The sequence below is a fragment of the Metopolophium dirhodum genome, chromosome 1 (assembly GCF_019925205.1).
Source record: "Metopolophium dirhodum isolate CAU chromosome 1, ASM1992520v1, whole genome shotgun sequence".
NCBI lineage: Eukaryota > Metazoa > Arthropoda > Insecta > Hemiptera > Aphididae > Metopolophium > Metopolophium dirhodum.
The window spans coordinates 84419708-84439867 of NC_083560.1; the positions used below are offsets into that span (position 1 = coordinate 84419708).

General features: G+C 32.5%; 3 protein-coding genes across 6 annotated transcripts in view; 2 read left to right on the forward strand and 1 right to left on the reverse strand.

The window, feature by feature from the left end:
* Positions 1-20160, forward strand: part of LOC132934127 (dual specificity calcium/calmodulin-dependent 3',5'-cyclic nucleotide phosphodiesterase 1-like) — a 210719-nt gene that overhangs the window by 55332 nt on the left and 135227 nt on the right. The gene's annotated exons all lie outside the window — the stretch shown is intronic.
* LOC132935033 (transcription factor Adf-1-like) lies at positions 8060-11042 on the forward strand. Of its 2 annotated transcripts, none has more exons than XM_061001468.1 (2): positions 8060-8299; positions 10069-11042. In XM_061001468.1, the coding sequence occupies exons 1-2, from the start codon at positions 8155-8157 to the stop codon at positions 10923-10925; spliced, it is 1002 nt and encodes a 333-aa protein (XP_060857451.1). In that variant the 5' UTR covers positions 8060-8154; the 3' UTR covers positions 10926-11042. The 2 variants fall into 2 exon arrangements, with proteins under 2 accessions (XP_060857451.1, XP_060857452.1); XM_061001469.1 differs by having other exon boundaries at positions 8122-8286.
* Positions 8428-11328, reverse strand: LOC132935032 (uncharacterized). The gene is made up of 2 exons (XM_061001467.1): positions 11070-11328; positions 8428-9812 (listed from the first exon to the last, which is right to left on the reverse strand). Exons 1-2 carry the CDS (start codon positions 11183-11185, stop codon positions 8894-8896), a joined length of 1035 nt encoding a protein of 344 aa, XP_060857450.1. The 5' UTR covers positions 11186-11328; the 3' UTR covers positions 8428-8893.

Here is a 20160-nt window from a genome sequence, read left to right on the forward strand (position 1 = left end):
ATATGATACATAAAAACCATAACATATTTTTGTTTTATTTTGATTTTGTACATATAATTATTATTATAAACGGTGATCAGATTTTTACATAACAAATTAAATATAACATAAATATAGTTATAAAGTAGATTAATAAAATAAGTCAAATGGATAACAATCATATCCTAGGTAGATTATAAAGTCTAGTGTTCTAAGTCAAATATCAACATTAAAACAGTTTTTAAAACAGTTTTTTAGAACGCATAGTTCTGACCAAGAGATAATTCATTAAAACATATTATGAACGGGAAGATGGAATATGGACTCTATCGGTGGATCTTGTCTGGACCATTGGAACTCAAAGACATTTATAAGGAGGAGACGAGGTTAATCAATCTACTTTTGCAGTAATTTAATTAAAAAGACCACTGATGTTGGTGTTGAATAAATTTATCTGAATAACTTTTACTCTGTTTAAAATCGTGTTGAATAAAGAAAATAATACGGAATAGGAATAGTTGGTTGGTGTAACACTGTATTGAATGCATAAATATCGCTAGGTGGATCGCAACTCAATATTTTTGCGATTTTTTATGACCAACGGCATGGTTGCTGTTCGTCATTTAGGTTTTGAATTGTAAAATTCGAATGATTTGTTGACCATGACAGCTCCAATGTTTAAATATTATCTAAACTTGGAAATTTTGGAATTTTGATATCGAAAATATTAGATTTTTGTCTCGAGACTAAAAAACCTTTGTGGACTAAAAGTTGCGTGAAATTTTAGTGAAAATCTTTAAAAAAAATCTAATATATAAAAACTCCCGTTGAAAAAATAATGTATCCTCATGACCATTGGCATAGCCAAAATTATGTTAACGAATAAAATAATTAACCTAATCCAACCTATATAATTATTAAACAATATATAATTTCTATCCAAATAGTTACCTTGCTTGTTCCTCATTTTTTAAGTTCTAAAGCACATAAATATATTATAAAACTATCTTACGAGTAAGATGACACACGCGTACATAAAATTATAGAATTTAAACAACATTTCCGAACGGATTTATGATAGTAAAACATTACAACCGTAGGAATTATTTTAATCGTGAAAAACAATCACGTTTCACTAAGACGTGAAATCGAAAATAAAAACGAAATTTTTGCAGCTGCTGCTCCGTGTTGGGAAAAATAATCGTGACAGTTGAATTGATTGAAATTACGTATAAATTATTTATCAAAATGTCCCGAAACAAATATAATATGCTAAAACCGTGACCTAACCGTGTTTACATTACGGTTCGAGCGCGTTGACTTAAACAAATCCTAAACGGCCGACACTTTACTTAAACACACACAAACTTATGAATGTGTTCGCGAACGACTTCATTTCGATTTTGCATAATATACTTTGATTACAACGCGTCTATAGTCATTAATTATTATTCCTTCCGTGTGTGTACAATAATAATATTATCCATAATTACATTATCATTAAGTTGCTTCTGTACAGGTACTCGTTAAACTATGCATATTTTGTATAATATTCGTGCAAACGCATTTGTATGCGTGACTTTATCGGCATTAGATTAATAAATTTAAATCGAAATTCCTGCAAAATTAATATCGTTTTTGGTCGTAGATATATTATGATGGTGTTGACGATTGCAGGTGGTGGTCTGAAAAAAAAAACGAGCCATAAAAAGCAAAAAAAAACCAATGTAAATACTCTTTGAACATGATTGAATAAAACGAGAATAATAGTTTTTAGGTACCTAACAATACTATTATGTCATACAAATAAAACAAAATCAAATGTAAACCAATTCAATCAAATCAACTCACTCAAACTAATTTTTACGATTGTGCTCTTGCGAACATAACGACATTACGTATCGTGTGTTGCATGTGATTTATTCTTTTCACTGAATATTTAATACAGTTCGGGCTGGAGTACCAACCCTTCATATATTCTATAATACCAGATGATGCTGTTTTGGTAACCGCGGTATCCATAATACCAAGCGTCGATTCGTTAATCACAAGGCCAATCGGATAACGTCGTCGTCGTCGTCGTCGTCGTCGGTTTAAAACAATTTCCGTTTTTCTTCCAAACGATTGAATCGCGAGTAACGTATTTTATTATTACTATTATTGTTATTACCGTAGCGCCGTATGAAAGAGACATATTATTTCCCATTGTGTGCTGCGGTCTCTGCGTGTATTATAATATTCGATTTGTCGTCGTACATTTTATTATGACAAATAAATTTAATTTATACGGATAATATCTCGGCGTTATGGAAATTATTATAATTTCAGAGCGCCGCGTTCCGAGTGCGGAGACCGCACGCGTTTAGCAGTAATTGCATTTCACGGAAATATCTCTCAGCAGTATAATAAAATAGCAGCGGACATTTCTGTAATTTTTACACGGTACATATTATCATGAGTTGGTTATTTTTTTTATTCATTAATTTTTTACCGTTCGGCGGCGGCGGCAATCGCGTTATTTCACGTGGACAAGATTTGAAATGCAGCGAAATTTTAACGGTTTTTTTTTTAAAAAGTGTTATATCTATCCACGGACATAGATAATACATCAATCGAAATGTTTTCAGTTGATAAAACAATAATTGAATTATATTACGCTGGGACATAATATCGATACCGCACACCATCGAAATATTCAGGGTCGAGTGCAGCATCACTAACCACCACCCGTCGAGACTCGAGAGTCGTGATATACCAATTATTTATTATTATGACGGCGGAGAAAATACGAATTGCGTTGTGTGGAGGTACCCCCTGCATCGCAATCAAAATAATAATAATAAATGTAATCGACCTAAACCGATTCCGGAATCGAAAAACTCCTGATATCGCAAGCCCCGACACTCGAGCACTGACAGCAGACACCTCTGACGCGGAATTTGGGTTCCAACTCTAATATTCCCCATCTTTTGTCTATCGAAAGCGTTTTTTTTTCCAATTACGTCGCACGTCAAATCGAAAACGCTAGTGCCGGATTTCTTGGTACTCGTAGCATTTGGGTCCTTCACGAGCACGGAAGCTGCGGGCTAAGGACTTTTGGAACACAATATTCGTTTCGAAATGCAACGAATAGTAATAGTTGAAGTCGGAGGGCACACGTTTGGCGGAACAACTTCACACGACATCGGCCGTTATACCTATGTAACTGTGCACCGCGACTCTGGGCGCTAACAGAAACCAGGTGTATGGTCTCGATTGTTACAATATGCGCGTATACTATAGGTATTGCAGTGCGAAAACCGGCAACGACATACCGTTTATTATGCACACGCGATATTACAATGTTATAACCTATAACACCGGACGGGACGAGAACAATATAATATAATAATAGTAAAATATGTGTACGATTTTCATTTTGAAAAAAATCAATTTCCGTCCTGTTGGGTGGTGTGACGACGGCGATTACGACGCTATGGCTCGAGGCCAAGACGTTTTGCCAACAATGTATATGTATATTATCGGCGTTTGTGTTGGGGGTAGAAAATTACGGTGTGTACGCACAGTGATACGGCCGCGATGGGAGTGGTCTGGTTTCGGTAAATCGGGATTTATCGATGATCGTGTTATATGGTAAAAAATATGGCGAGAATCGACAATGCAATCAGGGGCGTACACATAACTTTTATATCAATGGTAGGGGAGGGATAGACCGGAAAAAAACCTATAAACGAAAAATAGGAGTTTTATTATTATTAATTTATTAGTATTTATAATTCGCTAAAACAAGGTAGGTAGGTAATTGGTATAGATATATGAACAAATAAATATTTTAGGTAAAAATCAAACCCCCCTCCAAAAAAAAAAAAGCCTGGTTACGCCCAGTTTTATGAATTTACATAAATCACTTGTGCATTGTAATAAACGGTATACACATCACCTTTTAAAATTCCAAATTTGTATATTAAATCAATATAAATTATAATACTAATTTTAATTTTAACAATTGGGTAGGTAGTGCAGGATGGTATAATATCTTGTTTTACTATCATCATCCATCAGATTGACAGATTTGGAATAACCATGACTGTTTTCATTGATCTAATAATTAATGTGAAGTTGAAGAGAGAGATAATATCTGACTGATGAATAAATATAGTGCGTCTATTGATATATTTTTAAATCAACTCGCCTTTCTGTCAGACACGACGTAGTCATCCCCAAATTCAACAATCGCCTCTTACCGCGGCCACCATATATAAGCGAAAACCACAGATATTACGACGACCCTTAAATTCGGAAATATCATTCGCTGTATAGTAATTGGAAAAAATCGTGTGTGAACGACTTCAAAGAACGATAACGACGAAATCAAAGTCTTCTGTATTATTATTTTCACCGACATTGACACCGAGAAGTGAGTTCAATATTTTGCTTTTATCATTGTAATACAAGCAAACGAATCGTATGCGTTTTAATGGTATTTATTTTATGTCTCGGACACCGGCGACGACGACGACGATATATGATAAACGACAGACAAACAATGTAACAATATAATAATATATATTATTATGGCACGAGCAACCTCGCCGTAATATATTTCGTATTACTTTTTCGATTATTTCCAATGTTGTATCATAAAATATCTGAACAAACAAATTTTACACCTCCGCGAATTGCGTTTAAAATACGATGTAGATAAGTATAATCCATTTATTTTAAACAACGGTTGTACTTGTCTGCTCACGCTATTCATATGAATTAGATTAGGTTTTATGTTCTCGTGATTTTAGTTTTTTTTTTTCGATAAACCTACGATAAATTTCAACCGAATTATGATCACATAAACACGCGATCACAGTTTTAAGCTTGGCGGTTTCAAATTATTTTTCACGTTTCCTAATGACGTCCTAAAATATTATATCGTACGGGTTTTATTATAAAACGTTCAAGCATTTTATAAATTGAAACGTAGATGTATGGTAGCGATGAGTATGGGTTACGTCAGGTAACATTATCAATACATTTGTTGAGTAGTTCCGAAACGTTTTCGGGTGTATCTACTGCCAAAAAAATTAATAATGCTTTATCACGCCGTTGAAAAAAAAACCCAAACTCATCCAACCAGATTTCGAAGGCGTCTGTATTATAATACTTGTGTGGTATATTATTTGCTTCAACTTTAGACTATATATTATGTATAATACTGTGCACTAATGCACACATCGGTTTTTCAGAAAATCCAACAATTATTATATTGAATATCATTGACAACCGTAATTTTCTAATGTAAATTATTTAGTGAATAACTTTCATGTACATTTTAACGTTTCAGCATCAAAACTCGGACGAGTTTTTGGGTAATTTAACTTTGTGTACTAAGGAACTATAATTTTTATTGTAAACATTTTAATAACCGGGAACTACGTTTTTACCAAACGTTTTTAACCTACGTTTTTAAACCAAATTTTTAGTTAGGTTCATCAAAATGGTTAGGAAGATTATCCGCTAAGTAATGTTTAGTAAACAATAGTATAGCACTCATTTGAAAACGGAAGTTTGAATCACCACAGGACAGTCCTTAAGTCGTAAAAAAATCACAAGAATATGAAACTATTGTAGTCTTTGAGTAGGTATATTATATTAATTAATATAATAATAAATTAATAATATATAATTATTAATATTAATAAATTTATAATATTAAATCTTAAGAGATTCAAAAACCAGAATTTGTATAAATTCATTATTAAAGAAAACAATTGTGCAGAGCATGCACGGTGAATCGCCCTGTATATAAAAATAGACGACGGAACGAGTGGTTCAATTTACCGATACCTTGGTATATACATTTCCCGTGGCGAAAAAAATGTTTCAATGGGAATCTTATGTACGACTTGCCTTGGCCACAGGAGCAGCCATCGGAAACTTGGGGAGTTATTCGGCTCGTTGTCCTATAGGCACCCAGATCGTATTTGATTTAAGCTTTTGATCCCGAACGTACATTATATGTCACTCTCGGAGCAGAAGACTACCGCTGGCCAACGGAACCATCAACTCGCCGACGCCGCGCCTCCGCCTTATCTCTTTATTTCCCGACAGTGACGATATATTTTAGCCGGCCTAACGTCTGGACATTTACAAATGGTTTTCGTTTTTATTGCACATTGTGTTTGTGTACCCCCACCACGGCTTAACAACAACAACAACAACAATACATTATTATACTGTACAAAGTTGGGCATTAACTAGTTAAAAATCCTGAGACAAGTTAAAAAGTTAATTTTTTTTCAAACTTTTAAACTTGACTAGTTAATTAATGTTCTAATGAACTTAACTAGTATAAATTACTGATGAAATAACTTAGTTTAATATCTTCATTCTTTAAGTGTCTCTTCCGATATTCTACGATACAAGTACCACGTAATACCTATCATTATAATGCAACATAGATTCAAAACGTTCTGAACAGTTAGTCGTTACCTATACTATAATCTGGTAATGTGGTTAAACGGTTTTAAAAATGTAGTAAACCTGCATATTGTTTAGTAATTTAGAACCTACATAACATGTATAAGGGTTAGAAATTAGTACTATGTATAATGTATATGTGCATGTGTGTGTGTGTGCGTGTGTGAGATACGTTTATGAATAATATAACGAAACTTAATCAGTGTCTAAGCTGTTCCACAAAATCGACAACTAATATACAATCACGGAAAGCCTAAAACGATGATCACGGCACTAGCTGGTTGAATTTAAATATATGCCTATAGTGAACCTAGTCAAGTGAGGTTTAGTCTACTAATTCCAACTTATATGAATATTATACATGTCATGACATTGTCGTATCATCTTCACATCCAATCTTTGGACGTGATGAGAAGTGCCATGTTCTTAAACTTTAAAGGCTTAAGTAAGTAAAGAGAAGTATCAATAAAAAAAAATCTTTTCAAACAAGTTTAATGGATTTACTTTAAATTCAACAAGTACATATTATTATTACGAATAAAAAAAAATCAGACATTTCATTCACGCATAATGATAAAATACATCTTTCACGTGTTATCCTCGATGAGCATTATCCAACAACTATAATTATTGAATACGAATATTTATAATTATTGTATCGTTGTAACCCCCAACCCACCCCGGGTTTTTTTTTTTTGAAAATGCCTTTTTTTGGTAATTTAAGGTCACCACAATTCGTAGATTTAAATTCTCCCTCAATAGGTCTAAGTACGCCACTGACCATACTGCAGTTAATACCATATAAAGCGCATTTGAAGCCAACGAAGCTTTCTGAAGAAACACACGTCTTGGTGTCTTGTTAGAGACAGTACACCCGGTTTTGTGCAGCAGGCGGAGCGCATGTAACGCGTTCACAACGATCGCGTGAAAATTACTTTTGGACGATTTCAAAGGGAATCGGCTTTAAAAAATATCCGCACCAACCGTGATTAAATCCCAACGAAAACCTGTCTCGTAAAAATAATAAGAAATGTGTACGACAAACGATTCCGTTTTATATATACTTACGGTTAACGGCACTATAATAATGAAATGTCGCATTGCATTCTACCCCCGTGACGACATACTCGTTGAAATCGCACGCGTAGGGTCGTCGGGGTGGTGTGAAAACGAGTTTTTCAACGTCTCACCTTCGCCCGAACATTCCGTAAACAAACGTCTTGAAATATTCACCGTAACCTTTTTACGCGTAACTGCTTAGGCACTCACAATATCCATCGATAGATAACGGAAAAACGATGATAAAATAATAATAAAATGTTTTATTTTTGTCAACGCTCGCAGAGCATTTTGGATCATTAAATTAATTCGAGTTCCAGTTTCTCGAGTTTGCTCAATCGCTTAGTGATTCGAATTTCGTATACATGATAAATGTAATAATATTATAAATGCATAAATGTATAGATTATTATATATATATTATATAAAGAAGGAGGGGGTAGTATCATGTATAGTGATACATCGATAAATAGATCACATGATCCCCCTACTACTTACGTGTAATAAGCATTGATAAAGACCTTGAGATCAGTTACAAGTGATTCGACTGTCGAGTCACTTCCAAGTTGCGTCACCCTAGAATTGTGTGATTTTTTTAAAATCAAATATTTTCTTGTTTTATTTTCCTTCATAAATTAAACAATGAGCGAACAAAAACTTAACATAAAGTTTGTAGAAGAAGTGGAGAAACATCCGATTTTGTACAACTACACTCTTCCTGGCTATTCTAGGAAGGATGAGACGGAAATAGCATGGAACGAAGTTGGAAAAACTGTAAATATGACAGGTATAATAAATCTATTATATTATTAATTATTTTTTTTCAATTTATTGGTTATAAATAAGTGAAACAGATAATATTATGTAATACTTGTCTACATAATGTGTTATATAATATTATTTTAAAGTAGGTAATATAAATTATATTATATTATTATATTATTTATAAACATTAGTAACAAAAATATTGATTATTCATAATATTAATTTTAAATATAGAATTTAATCGATTAAATTAGTGAAACCCACAAATGCCACAACATAATAATATAATTTATGGTTCTCTCATACATTGGTACTGAATTTTGTCTATTTTCTATTTTTTCTTTTATTTTTTCTATTTTCACATGACTGAACACCGTGAATCGGTGCCAATATTGATATATTAAATATTATAGCTACAATTGATTTAAAATAATAATAATAATATTTCATTTATTTTATTATTTTATTTTCTTTTACGAAGATTATTGCTATCAATTACCATACTAATTTAAAGAAAAATAAGTTCTGTTATTGCTAAAAATACGTAAAACATTTAATTTGTGTTTAACATGAAAATTATGTAATTAGTAAATGAACAAAATTAATTATAAGTTAGTTAGTTAATAGCATATTTCCATTGCCAAGGCACAGATCCTCGTGGGGTAAGAAAATAATTTGCTAAATAATTTCTAAGTGCTGCTGGAGAAGAGGTTTCGTTTATTGTCATATTTTGTGCAGTAGTTCTTACATCGATTTGGTCCTTGGGTTCACAGTCCTGGGGATAGGTAGATACGTACGGAAGTCCCTCTAGTTTTCGTACATAGTTATGGAGGACGCATGCGGCTTTGATGACGAAGTTCACATTTTCGGACTCTCTAATGCGAATAGGACCATTTAAAACAGCAAACTTTTCACATACCATTCCAAAAGTACATTCAATGGTTTTCCTTGCTCTGCTAATTCTGTAGTTATATATTCTTTTTACATTATCCAAAACTCTTTGAGGGTAAGGTCTCATTAGATATCTTGACAACGGACATGCTTCATCGGCAACAAAGTAATATGGAAATGAGCTGTAGTTTTCATCATAAGTCAATAGTGAGGGGGTAGGAATATCAAGTTCACCACGATGTATCCAATATTTCATTGCTGATGCCCTGAATATACCTCCATCGCTATTTCTTCCGGCATAACCCGTTTCAATCATTGTGAATAAACCGTCAGCATCACAGCAAGCCAATAACACTGTCGAATGATATGATTTGTAGTTAAAATTGGAAGAACCACTATTCGCAAACTTCTCAATTCTGACGTGTTTGCCATCGATTGCTCCTATGCAGTTTGGAAGATTCCAGAGAGTCTCAAAACGTTGTGCTATTGCTGTCCACTGCTCTCTATTCGGTACCTGCATGTATTTGTCCTTCAACACTTCCCAAATCACTTTTGATGTGTCCGACACAATCCCACCAACTGTGGACTCCCCTCTAGCGAAATAAACTGCAAGTGATGAAAATGTTCCACCAGTACCTAAGTATCTGTATCATAGAGTTAAAAATACATTGGGCGGTTTAAGACAATTTCTATAGTAAATATAATATCAGAGCTTCTATTAAAATGTCTAATGTACTGTGAAAATAAAACTTTAATGAATTTCTAACTGAAAAATAATTTACAATATTTCATATTCATGGCTTTTTTCAATTACACTTAATAATTTTATTGGGTTTTTAAAAATATTTAAAAAGAATTTCAAACCCTGTATAATTCTTAAATAATTTTTGTTTGTGACAGCGGCTGAATGCAAAGAAAGATGGAAGAATATTCGAGCGGTTTTTGTGCGAAACATGAAACCTGCCCCAAGTGGTGCAGGAGCGAAAACAAAGAAGACATATTATTTAATGGAATCTATGCAATTCACCGTACCATATATAAAGGCATTAGGTGCACCTTCAGGAAATCTACCAAACCCACCAGAACAAAAAGAAGATAAGGAATCTGAAGAAAATGATTCGACCGCCAACGAAGAAAACGTTTTGGAACCGCAATGTTCATTTCAACAACCGCCAACCCCATCTCTACCATATCCATCTTCACCGTTACCATCACCTACACCACAACACACAACTGAAATGTCTCAAAGCAAGAAGAACACTACTCACAGTCAACCTGAGCCTTTTCCATCAAATCTGCCAAACCGAAAACGTGGCTTTAAGAACCCAGTTGATAAAGCATTCCTCGAATACTTCGAAACCAAAAGAGCCAGAGCCCTAAATTCATCTGATCATATGAAGCAGGATCCAAAAACAGAAGGTTTGAAAATGTTTTTACTTAGCATGCTACCAGATCTTCTCAAAATGTCAGACGAAGGAGTACGACTTTTCAAGCGAAGAGCCCTGCAGTCTGTTGATGACATTTTATCACACAGTTTGGACTACACACCATCAAATACATTTTCAGCCTCATCTACACCTTCGACACACTCTGAAATGATGTATATACCTCAGAATGCAAATGTGAATAATACTTCGCAATTAAACAGACTAGAAACCTCAACCAGTCAAAGCACAGCACAGTTTTATGAAGCAGTAAATGAAGCTTTGAGTGAAGTTAACCAAGAGGAATACAATACACAATTATTTAATCAATAACATGTTTGAAAGTTAACCGTAGCTTTTACATTTATTTTATTTTTAAATTATTATTAAAAAGTGTTTAATAATTAAAAAGGTTGTATTTTATAATTTGAATATAATTAATTTTTTTTATTGAGTATGTGAACAGAAATTTCTTACCTGAGAGTAATTAATATCCGCTCCTCAGCATTGACACACTCTCTCATATTCGTATTTTTTTTGTGGATGGCAGGAGAAATCAGTTGTACTAATTGTAAGTAACTATCTTTAGACATGCGATAAAAGCATACAAATTTAGCATCAGAAAGATTCAATTCTCGCGCGGCAACAAATAGTCGATGATGAAAATTTCTTTCAATGTATGGATGAACCCAAAATCTTCTTTGTTTTCTATTTCTTTTGGTATGGTAATAGTAGTATGCAATCATCATTTCTTCATCACTGGAATCATCCATGGTGTTAAAAAATGACGATACAGGTCCTCCTTCGACAACCAAACAGTATAAACTAGTGATTTCGATCACTTTTCAATATGATCGTGTGCGGATCCGAGTAACTAATGCGTTAGTAATCGATAAGTAATTTAAATCACAAACCCGTTTAGTTTCTAATGAATAGCTCCGTGTGTAGAGGGCCTAAGTGATTCAAATTTCGTATACATGATAAATGTAATAATATTATAAATGCATAAATGTATAGATTATTATATATATATTATATAAAGAAGGAGGGGGTAGTATCATGCATATAGTGATACATCGATAAATAGATCACATGATCCCCCTACTACTTACGTGTAATAAGCATTGATAAAGACCTTGAGATCGTTTCAATGAACAAATAAAGAAAAAAAATATTATGATAATATTAATCAACGGATTTAAATATTCAAATTTTTTTTTATTTTTGTCACTAAACAACTCGAATTTGATTAAGTACATTTTAATTCAGACACACAAATAATAATATTATATTTTTAATTTTTAACAATATTTAAAACAGTTGGTTCAATGCTGTTTATGATTTATAAAATGTCTCATTTTAATCAGCCATACTACCTAACTGATAAAATAGATTCACCTACACTGTCTTGTACATTTTTAAGTCCACCTGTGACTTGCCCAATCCTCTTTCACCTTCCACACAGTAGCAAAAGCAGGGGTTGTTCATGGGAGTTATTGTTTAGAATATTAGAATTACGTCAAAAACACGGTAAATGAAGTGGGGGCGTTCACCCTATCGCCCCTCCCATCAAATACGCCACAGGTTCCTCATTGTTTTATGCATCATTAACTACTTACTTTAACTATGTACCGATTATACGCAGCCAATAAGAACTCTACCTCTTTTTATAACATAAAATATACTTTTGTTATACAAATATTATAGTCACACTAATGTATCGTAATGAATTCGTATAGTTGATGTAATAGTTAATAATTATTGTATGTAAGTTTAGTTTACCAAATTAAATATAATTTAATTTTAAATTCTTATTTAAAAGGTCCGTTGAATAAATAAAATTAAAATCAAAAATAAATTATCAATAATTACATTGCAATTTGTTCATAGAATAATAAACTATAGGTACAACTCATGTTGCATTATTTTGTGTGTTAAGTACATTAGTTCAATATTTATGATTTACAATAATTTGGAATTAGATTAAATCTGGTGTATTATAATCGTTTATAATATTTATGATACATCGCGGACATGAAGGGATATCAATTCACTACACTCATCCGCAGTGCACTATATTATTATATTATATACCTTATCAGCGCATTCAAACGTTAAAACGTGGTTTCGAAAGGGTTAATTTGTATATGTCAACAATGCTATAGGTATAATAATATTATAATAACGCTGGTACAATAATACATAATATTATTAGACTGAAACGAAAAGCAGTCGGGACGAGGGAAAACCGTCCCGGAAAAACGAGAAAACGCAATCACGGTCCGATCGCGGCGTACTATAATAATATCATAATATTATTATTATTACCATCATATTATGATGATGACATATTATATTATAATATTGTGGGTGCCTAGTCCTATTATTGCAGTTAAACCACCTGAGTCGTGAGCAGAACGGTCGCGTCTTCTTATACGACGATAACAACAATCATTTACGCTCCAGGCGATAAAATAATATGACTGCTTGCAATATATTATATTATTGCGACGTTGGAATATTTCGGTACGTATCGAATACGCGCGAAAATTCACATTATTATTATCATCATTATTTAGCACGTACATATATATATATATAATATTTAAAATAAACGTAGGCGTGCACGTACGTTTAAACTGTGCAGAGGTGTAATGATGAATAATTTATAAACGAAACAAAATATACTCGCAATATAGGTAGGTAGGTACGTACGTCGTCGCGGTGGAAGCGGCACTAAATGGGATAAAACTATAAAAGTCCCTTTGAACGGTATCGGCCCCCCGCGCGCATATGGAAATGTACCTGTCCTACATGTATAATATACCGGGTGAGCCATTTAACGGGCGAGACGTTCATAATATTATTTCAAATCAATTCACTATTTTGAGAATATTTATTTCACATAATATTTTCGAGTCGTTAGAGTACGACGTATTTTTTTCTAAAAAATTTGTTTTCTTACTATTTTTATCACCTTCGGTTTTTTTTTTATTTTTTACTACGTGTATTTTTATTATTTATTCCAAAGCAGAATATTTTTTGAAATACTTCGATATTATGTGAGAATCGAATTTTGGACGAGTTGTTTATGAGTTATAGTATTTAAAGACGAGTGGAGTGAATTGGAGTGGTACAAGGGTACCCCCTCCCCTCTCCACCCAAAAAAAAGGTTGATCTATTACTAATATTTATGCATTATAACTAATGTGAACTACTTTTTCAAAATCAGATTTTTATAGATCGAAATATTTCAAATAATATTGAAGAACATGAAATAAAAAATGTGTATGTTGTCATTCAAAAGAGTTAGAAGTTAATAAAATTACAACGATAAAAAATGGTAAAAAAAACTATAATTTTTTTCCAAAAATGTCCTTAATTGTAACGACTTAAAGTTATGTAAAATAAATGTCTCGAAAAAAATACTGAAATAAGAGTGCGTCTCATGCTAAATGGATCACCCCGTATAATATGCTCACCACATAAGCTTCTTATAGATATCGCACGTCCCTCTGTACTATACATCCCCTTGCTGTGTATAATAATATAGGTAGGTATTATTTATTTTATATATTTTTTTCCAAAGAACGTTTTTTTATCGTCTCGCGATCCATGGTGGTCAGACCGACGCTTCGGATTTTCGGATACCGTGTCGAATATAATAATAATAATAATAATAATATATACTTGCGTAGGTAGGTGGTGGTTACCCCCACATTAAAACGCCCTTGAAATATTCGAAACCGCGTTTTAGGTATATACCTACACGCGTCCGATCGATTTACTTCGACACGGCCCCGGACCGCAATCCTGCACACGTATATTACATTATATACGCTAAAGGTACGTACTCCACAAAATACAGACGTATTTAGGAATTTTTCTTCGATGAGTTCTGATAGTTATTTTTTCAACACAGTGGAAACTATAATATAAACGGACTTATATCAGCCGTGATATTATATTGAAAATAATATGATAGTATTTAAAAGGCAGAAAATGTGTATTAAAATAAATTTCCAATTTTTTTAATAAGATATAATTCATAATATATTATATGAATATTTATAAATGTTATATTATATTTATTGTAAGCCACTCGGAGATATACAAACTCAGTATAGAGGAGAAAATTATTTTTTTACACAGCAGATGGACATATGAACAATTTGAGCCCTACAACACCCCAAAAATATGGTCCTATTTTCATCTATGCCACCTCCCCCTAAAATTTATAACAAAAATAATCACGATATTTGAATTTTTAAGGTAGGTATTAATAATTAACTAACCCTCCCTCCAGTAAGAATAAGACTCCACTTACACCACTGTCGTATATAGGTCATAGGACAGCCGTATCATTATATGTAACCACGTCTCATAAATTGTATATTATAATTAGGTATTATAAGCCACATACAGATATAGCAACTCGGCAGAGAAGCGCGTAGATGAATTATTACACAGCAGATAAGCATATACTTAAAATATGAGTGTTAAGCCACAAAATATGGTTTTAGTCTTCACCCACATCTCGACACGCACAATAATATTTTACAAGATAGGTATTTGAAATTTTAAGGTACTAATAAACCGACTGACGACTACCCTCCCCGTGGACTCCTTCGCCCCTATAATAGTTCGCACGCACCACTATATCAGTCCTACTGCCTTATAATATTGTGATAATAATAATATTCTATAATGTGCGTGTACGGGTCAGGTACATCTCCGGTGTGCTAAAATCGCGATTAGTTTTTAATCTTCATAACAGTACACATTCGTTGTTACATATTATTATAGTTTATCGCCGAAACTACATCGTAGATACGTTTAATATGTATTAATATTAATATATATATTATCGCATCATATTTATAATAAAATATAGTTTATAATATTATGGGATATTATTATAATCTGCGCATATATATATATATATATATATATAGTGCGCGAGTGATCGTCATAACGGTGATGCATTATCGGTGTTGACGTGTTTGCGTATAGACACGTCGGCGGCGGTGGCCTTTGACGAATCGACTTGCGCTTAAATATATTATATTATTATTATTATTATGTATACGCACACCGTCGCGGATAATCGGTATTATATATTATTATATTATATAGATAGAAACGCGTTTGTATTATATTACACATAATATTATACCTACTACACGACGCGTGTGGCCCGATCGCGATCGAGCGGTAGGACCCCATCGTCGTGTGGTCTAGAAGGGTTGGGGGGGGGGGGCGAGTATATAATATTATAACACGATCGTAATGGGTCAAGAGGCGAAACGTGAAAGAACAAGAGCAAACAAGAGCGAAAATCCTCACGTAAAGTATAGTAATAATAATAATAATAATAATACCGAGCACCTCCTCAATGTGTATTATACACCGTCTTTGCTGACGATGTGACTCGATTGGCTATTATGTCTAGGCAATGGCATTAGTTTTCACGTTTTAAAAGTAGCGTATTTAAGCTCAATAGAACTGGACCCGAAGGCGGGGAGGGGGGGGGGAGGGAAATGCCCACTGCGTCACTATCTGAAGACGTAAAGTGTAAGACGGGCGCTACTTTTATATTTTCAGGAATGCCATCAACATTTTCACAATGGACCTGTCCAGTTCACCCCAAATTTAAAGATCAAACTAAAAATGTAATGAAATATTCAGATCATCACGACTGTTTTCCAGGTATCTTGTTTTTCCAGACAAATGGGTGGGCCTGCTTCCGGGTACAAGTTTTTTAAATATTATTATGTATTTTATACTATTATAAATCACTGGAATGAACAAATAATACATCGATTGTTTTTTACTAAAATAATATATTTTATTAGCAATAGTATCAAGTATATCAATATTCGTTATTAGGTATATCCAGAAATAATGTTTTTATAATAGTTATTTTTGTGTCCGTGATTTTTACTATAAATATTTTGAATAAAAATTCAATTAATTCAGTATTTTTTAGTCGTACATACTCATTTATTGTAAGTATATAGTAGTATATAGTAGTAACAATTTTAATTTATATTTCAAAGGCAGGAAAAATGGCTCAGTCTGGCCTTGCAATCGCGTCTGTACATCGTATGCCTGGAATCTTTAACACCCATGGGCTCATCGACCGTAACCTTCAATAATTATTAAATAGTTTAGTTTTGTTTCATCGGGAGTGATTTTTTTTTCTGACAAATTTACTGATTCGTCCGTTCGGCTATAATATTATCATACTATGGGCCTGCGACGAGTGCTATATCGTAACCTTAACTTGGTCGTTATTGGCATTCCACACATAATACAATATTTATGCCCACCTGTTATTTTGTATTCGATCGCGTACATATTATTATATCAGTATTGCTAATAATGCAATATATTATGCAGCGAAAAAGGTCCAGTGAGAGTATACGTTGTATAATGTATGTTATTATGTATTGTAATCATCTTTGTCAGACTTTGTTATATCCGCGGGCCGGAAACTTGTATAAGATAAAATATGGCCCTCTGCCAGGATAGGATGAACATATCATACGTATAGATAGGTACCAAAACAATGTTATATAGGTATAACGCGGTTATACCGTTATCTTTAACATAATATTACGTATAATTTTATCTCGTTTCCTACGTTTCCTGTTCGACCACCGTTGGTCATAGGTGGACTCTCTAGGCCATATTGTTGGAGAGGCTGTAGTAGTCTTCATAATATTTTTTCTTAATAAAAAATAATATGTGTGTACTTTTTGTTTACATACTCTTTTAACTTTTTATTTTCACGGGTAGCTTATCATAAAATAATTTAAATATTGAAGTATACCTATGAACATCGTTCAATGAATTCAAATATTATATAAATACAAATTTTCTATTTTTTAAAATGTCCAATATATTAGCGTCTTTTAGTTAAATTGTGTATGTTCTTAAATATTTTTTTGCAAAATTGAAGAAAACCTTTTCCGAGACTATTATTATTCAATTTTTATTTGGAGATACTATGGAAATATTTGGTGTTTTTAGCCTTAATCACGCTTATGCAAAGGTACACGCTTATAAGCATAGCCAATGGCATATATTTTACAGGTAACAATGAATTTTCAAAATAATAATAAATAAAGCAGATAACTAGTTATGCGATGCTTGAAACAACATATTTTTTTCTAACCATGTCGATTTATTTATCACTCGAAAGTGAAAAAAAACCGATACCAAACATTTTATATTTTTATAACCCACTGACCACTGTCCTTAAAACGATTTTGAACAAAACCACTGACCACAACAACCTGCTGTTTTATGATAGCATTTTAATAATAATTTATTATTATATATATTAATTATAATAGTACCTATCATAATTTATTATTATATATATTAATTATAATAGTACCTATCACAATTTATTATTATATAATATAAATATTATAACAGTACCTATCACAATGTATTATTATAATATATAAATTATAATAGTAGCTATCACGCTGACGTATTTCGGTACAACAGTCTGCAATGTTATCGGTGATGATGATGTCGGTGTACATTTTTATCTCGTAAACTAGGTAATAATGTATCATTTTAACCGTTCCGAATTTGGTTTGTTTACCAGGACAATAGTCTATAGTCGCCACATCAATCCAGTAAATAATATTGTGTTATTATCGTGGAATAATATTATCCGGTGATTTGAACTCAGAAAGTGACGGCTCGATCGGGTAATCCGTAATAAACGCATAATGATTTATAATATAGCAAATAGCGACGCGCTATAATTTATTTTTATTTGTTTGCGATAAACACGAATCATAGAACACGTGGTTTCCCGAATATATATATAGCCGAGTTGATCGATGGTTTTCTTTCGTTTGACGAAAATGTTGTTAGCGCATTATATTATATTAAATTAAATTGTCGACTTGAAATCTTCCGATTTCCCAATTTCAGAAACAGTCTTGCGGAATATATTCGTTCTTAGATCATTTTTTGCAAAAGAAGAAAACAGTTTTCGGGACTGTTATTATTCAATTGATTTTTGAGCGCTTAGCTTTTATTGCATTTCGAGCTCGGTCTGTTTACCGAGACAATTGTCTAGTTACCACAAAAATCCTATTTTGATTCTAATTCAAAAAATGTCAGCTCTAAGGGCTTTCGGCTGTAATAGGCACATAATATTATAATTATATAAGGTGACGCGCTATTATTTATTTTTATTTGTTTACGACAAACACGATAACTATGATAATATAATAACACTCGTGATTTTCCGAATATATAGCCACGTTGATCGATGGTTTTCTTTTGTTCGACGAAAATTTAGCTGGCGCGCATTTTAGTCGATTGGCCGAATTAAGTCACTATCCATTGTCAGCAGCGATTGAGTGCGGAAAAAATATATTCAAAACACATTATAACTCGATTAAAGTGAATCGAAATTAAAATCAAAAATTTAAATCGTTTAGTTATCATTGTCTCCGGTGAAAGATATCTCCTCATTTATTTTGTTCCAATCGTTTTCCAATCGCTTATGCGTTTCATAACTCACGAGATGTCTCGCAAATGAAAAATTAGATGACCCCTTTTTTCGTTAATCGTCTTTTTTTCAAACTTAAATTTGCAATAATTCATTATTCGAATGTCGTTTGAAATCGGGTTAGCATCGCAAGTAAGTCGTAAGTATATTCATAAAAAATGAACTTTAATGTTACAATCGGTAATCAATAACCTTTTAACAGACTGTATATTGGTTCAAAATAAAACACTAAACGTCGACAGTACCTATCACACTTCTCAGGCATAAAAATGTTGAGCTGTAATACGAACCTCAGGAATATTTTTAGTTTTTGTATTTCAAACATATTTTTATACGATCGAAATTGCAATAAATTACAAAAATATATGTAAAATAATTGTAATTCAAATTGTATATTCATGATTTGCGAGTTCCAAAGAAAATATTATTATTTTCAACTTGTCAGCGCTGTTCATAAAAGTACTTTTCCTGACTTAAATTAATAGGTACAACTTTTTTACTGTTTGTCCAATCATAAACAAACATTCAACTTTTAATCTATACTTAATGTTTTATTTCTATCAAGATAAGTTTTGACTAGGTCATTTGGACGGCAGTTAAAGTGATTTTATCTACCTTATATTTTAAAACCTACATACTTTACTATAAATAGAAGAATAGTGGATATTATTATTTTATAGTTTAATCGTTTTCTTTTTTTTTTGTGTATCCGTATTCACATTATAAATTTATGACACTCAAAACGAAATAATTATTATAATAAAATTACTATAACCATGGCGTTCAAACATTTTCCTAGACGGTTTTCATTCAAAAAAGTATTGATTCATCGCAATGCCCATATGATGATAATATAGACCGTTTGCTATTTAACTTAATGAGATAAAAATACGAGAAAAATATAAAATGAAAACCTCGTCCGTTTGGATATTTCGGTCTGCAGAGTGGGCAGGGCGGTGGCGGAAAAATGTGCGTGACGTAATTAATCTTTAAATAATAATAATAAAAAAATTTAATAAAAAG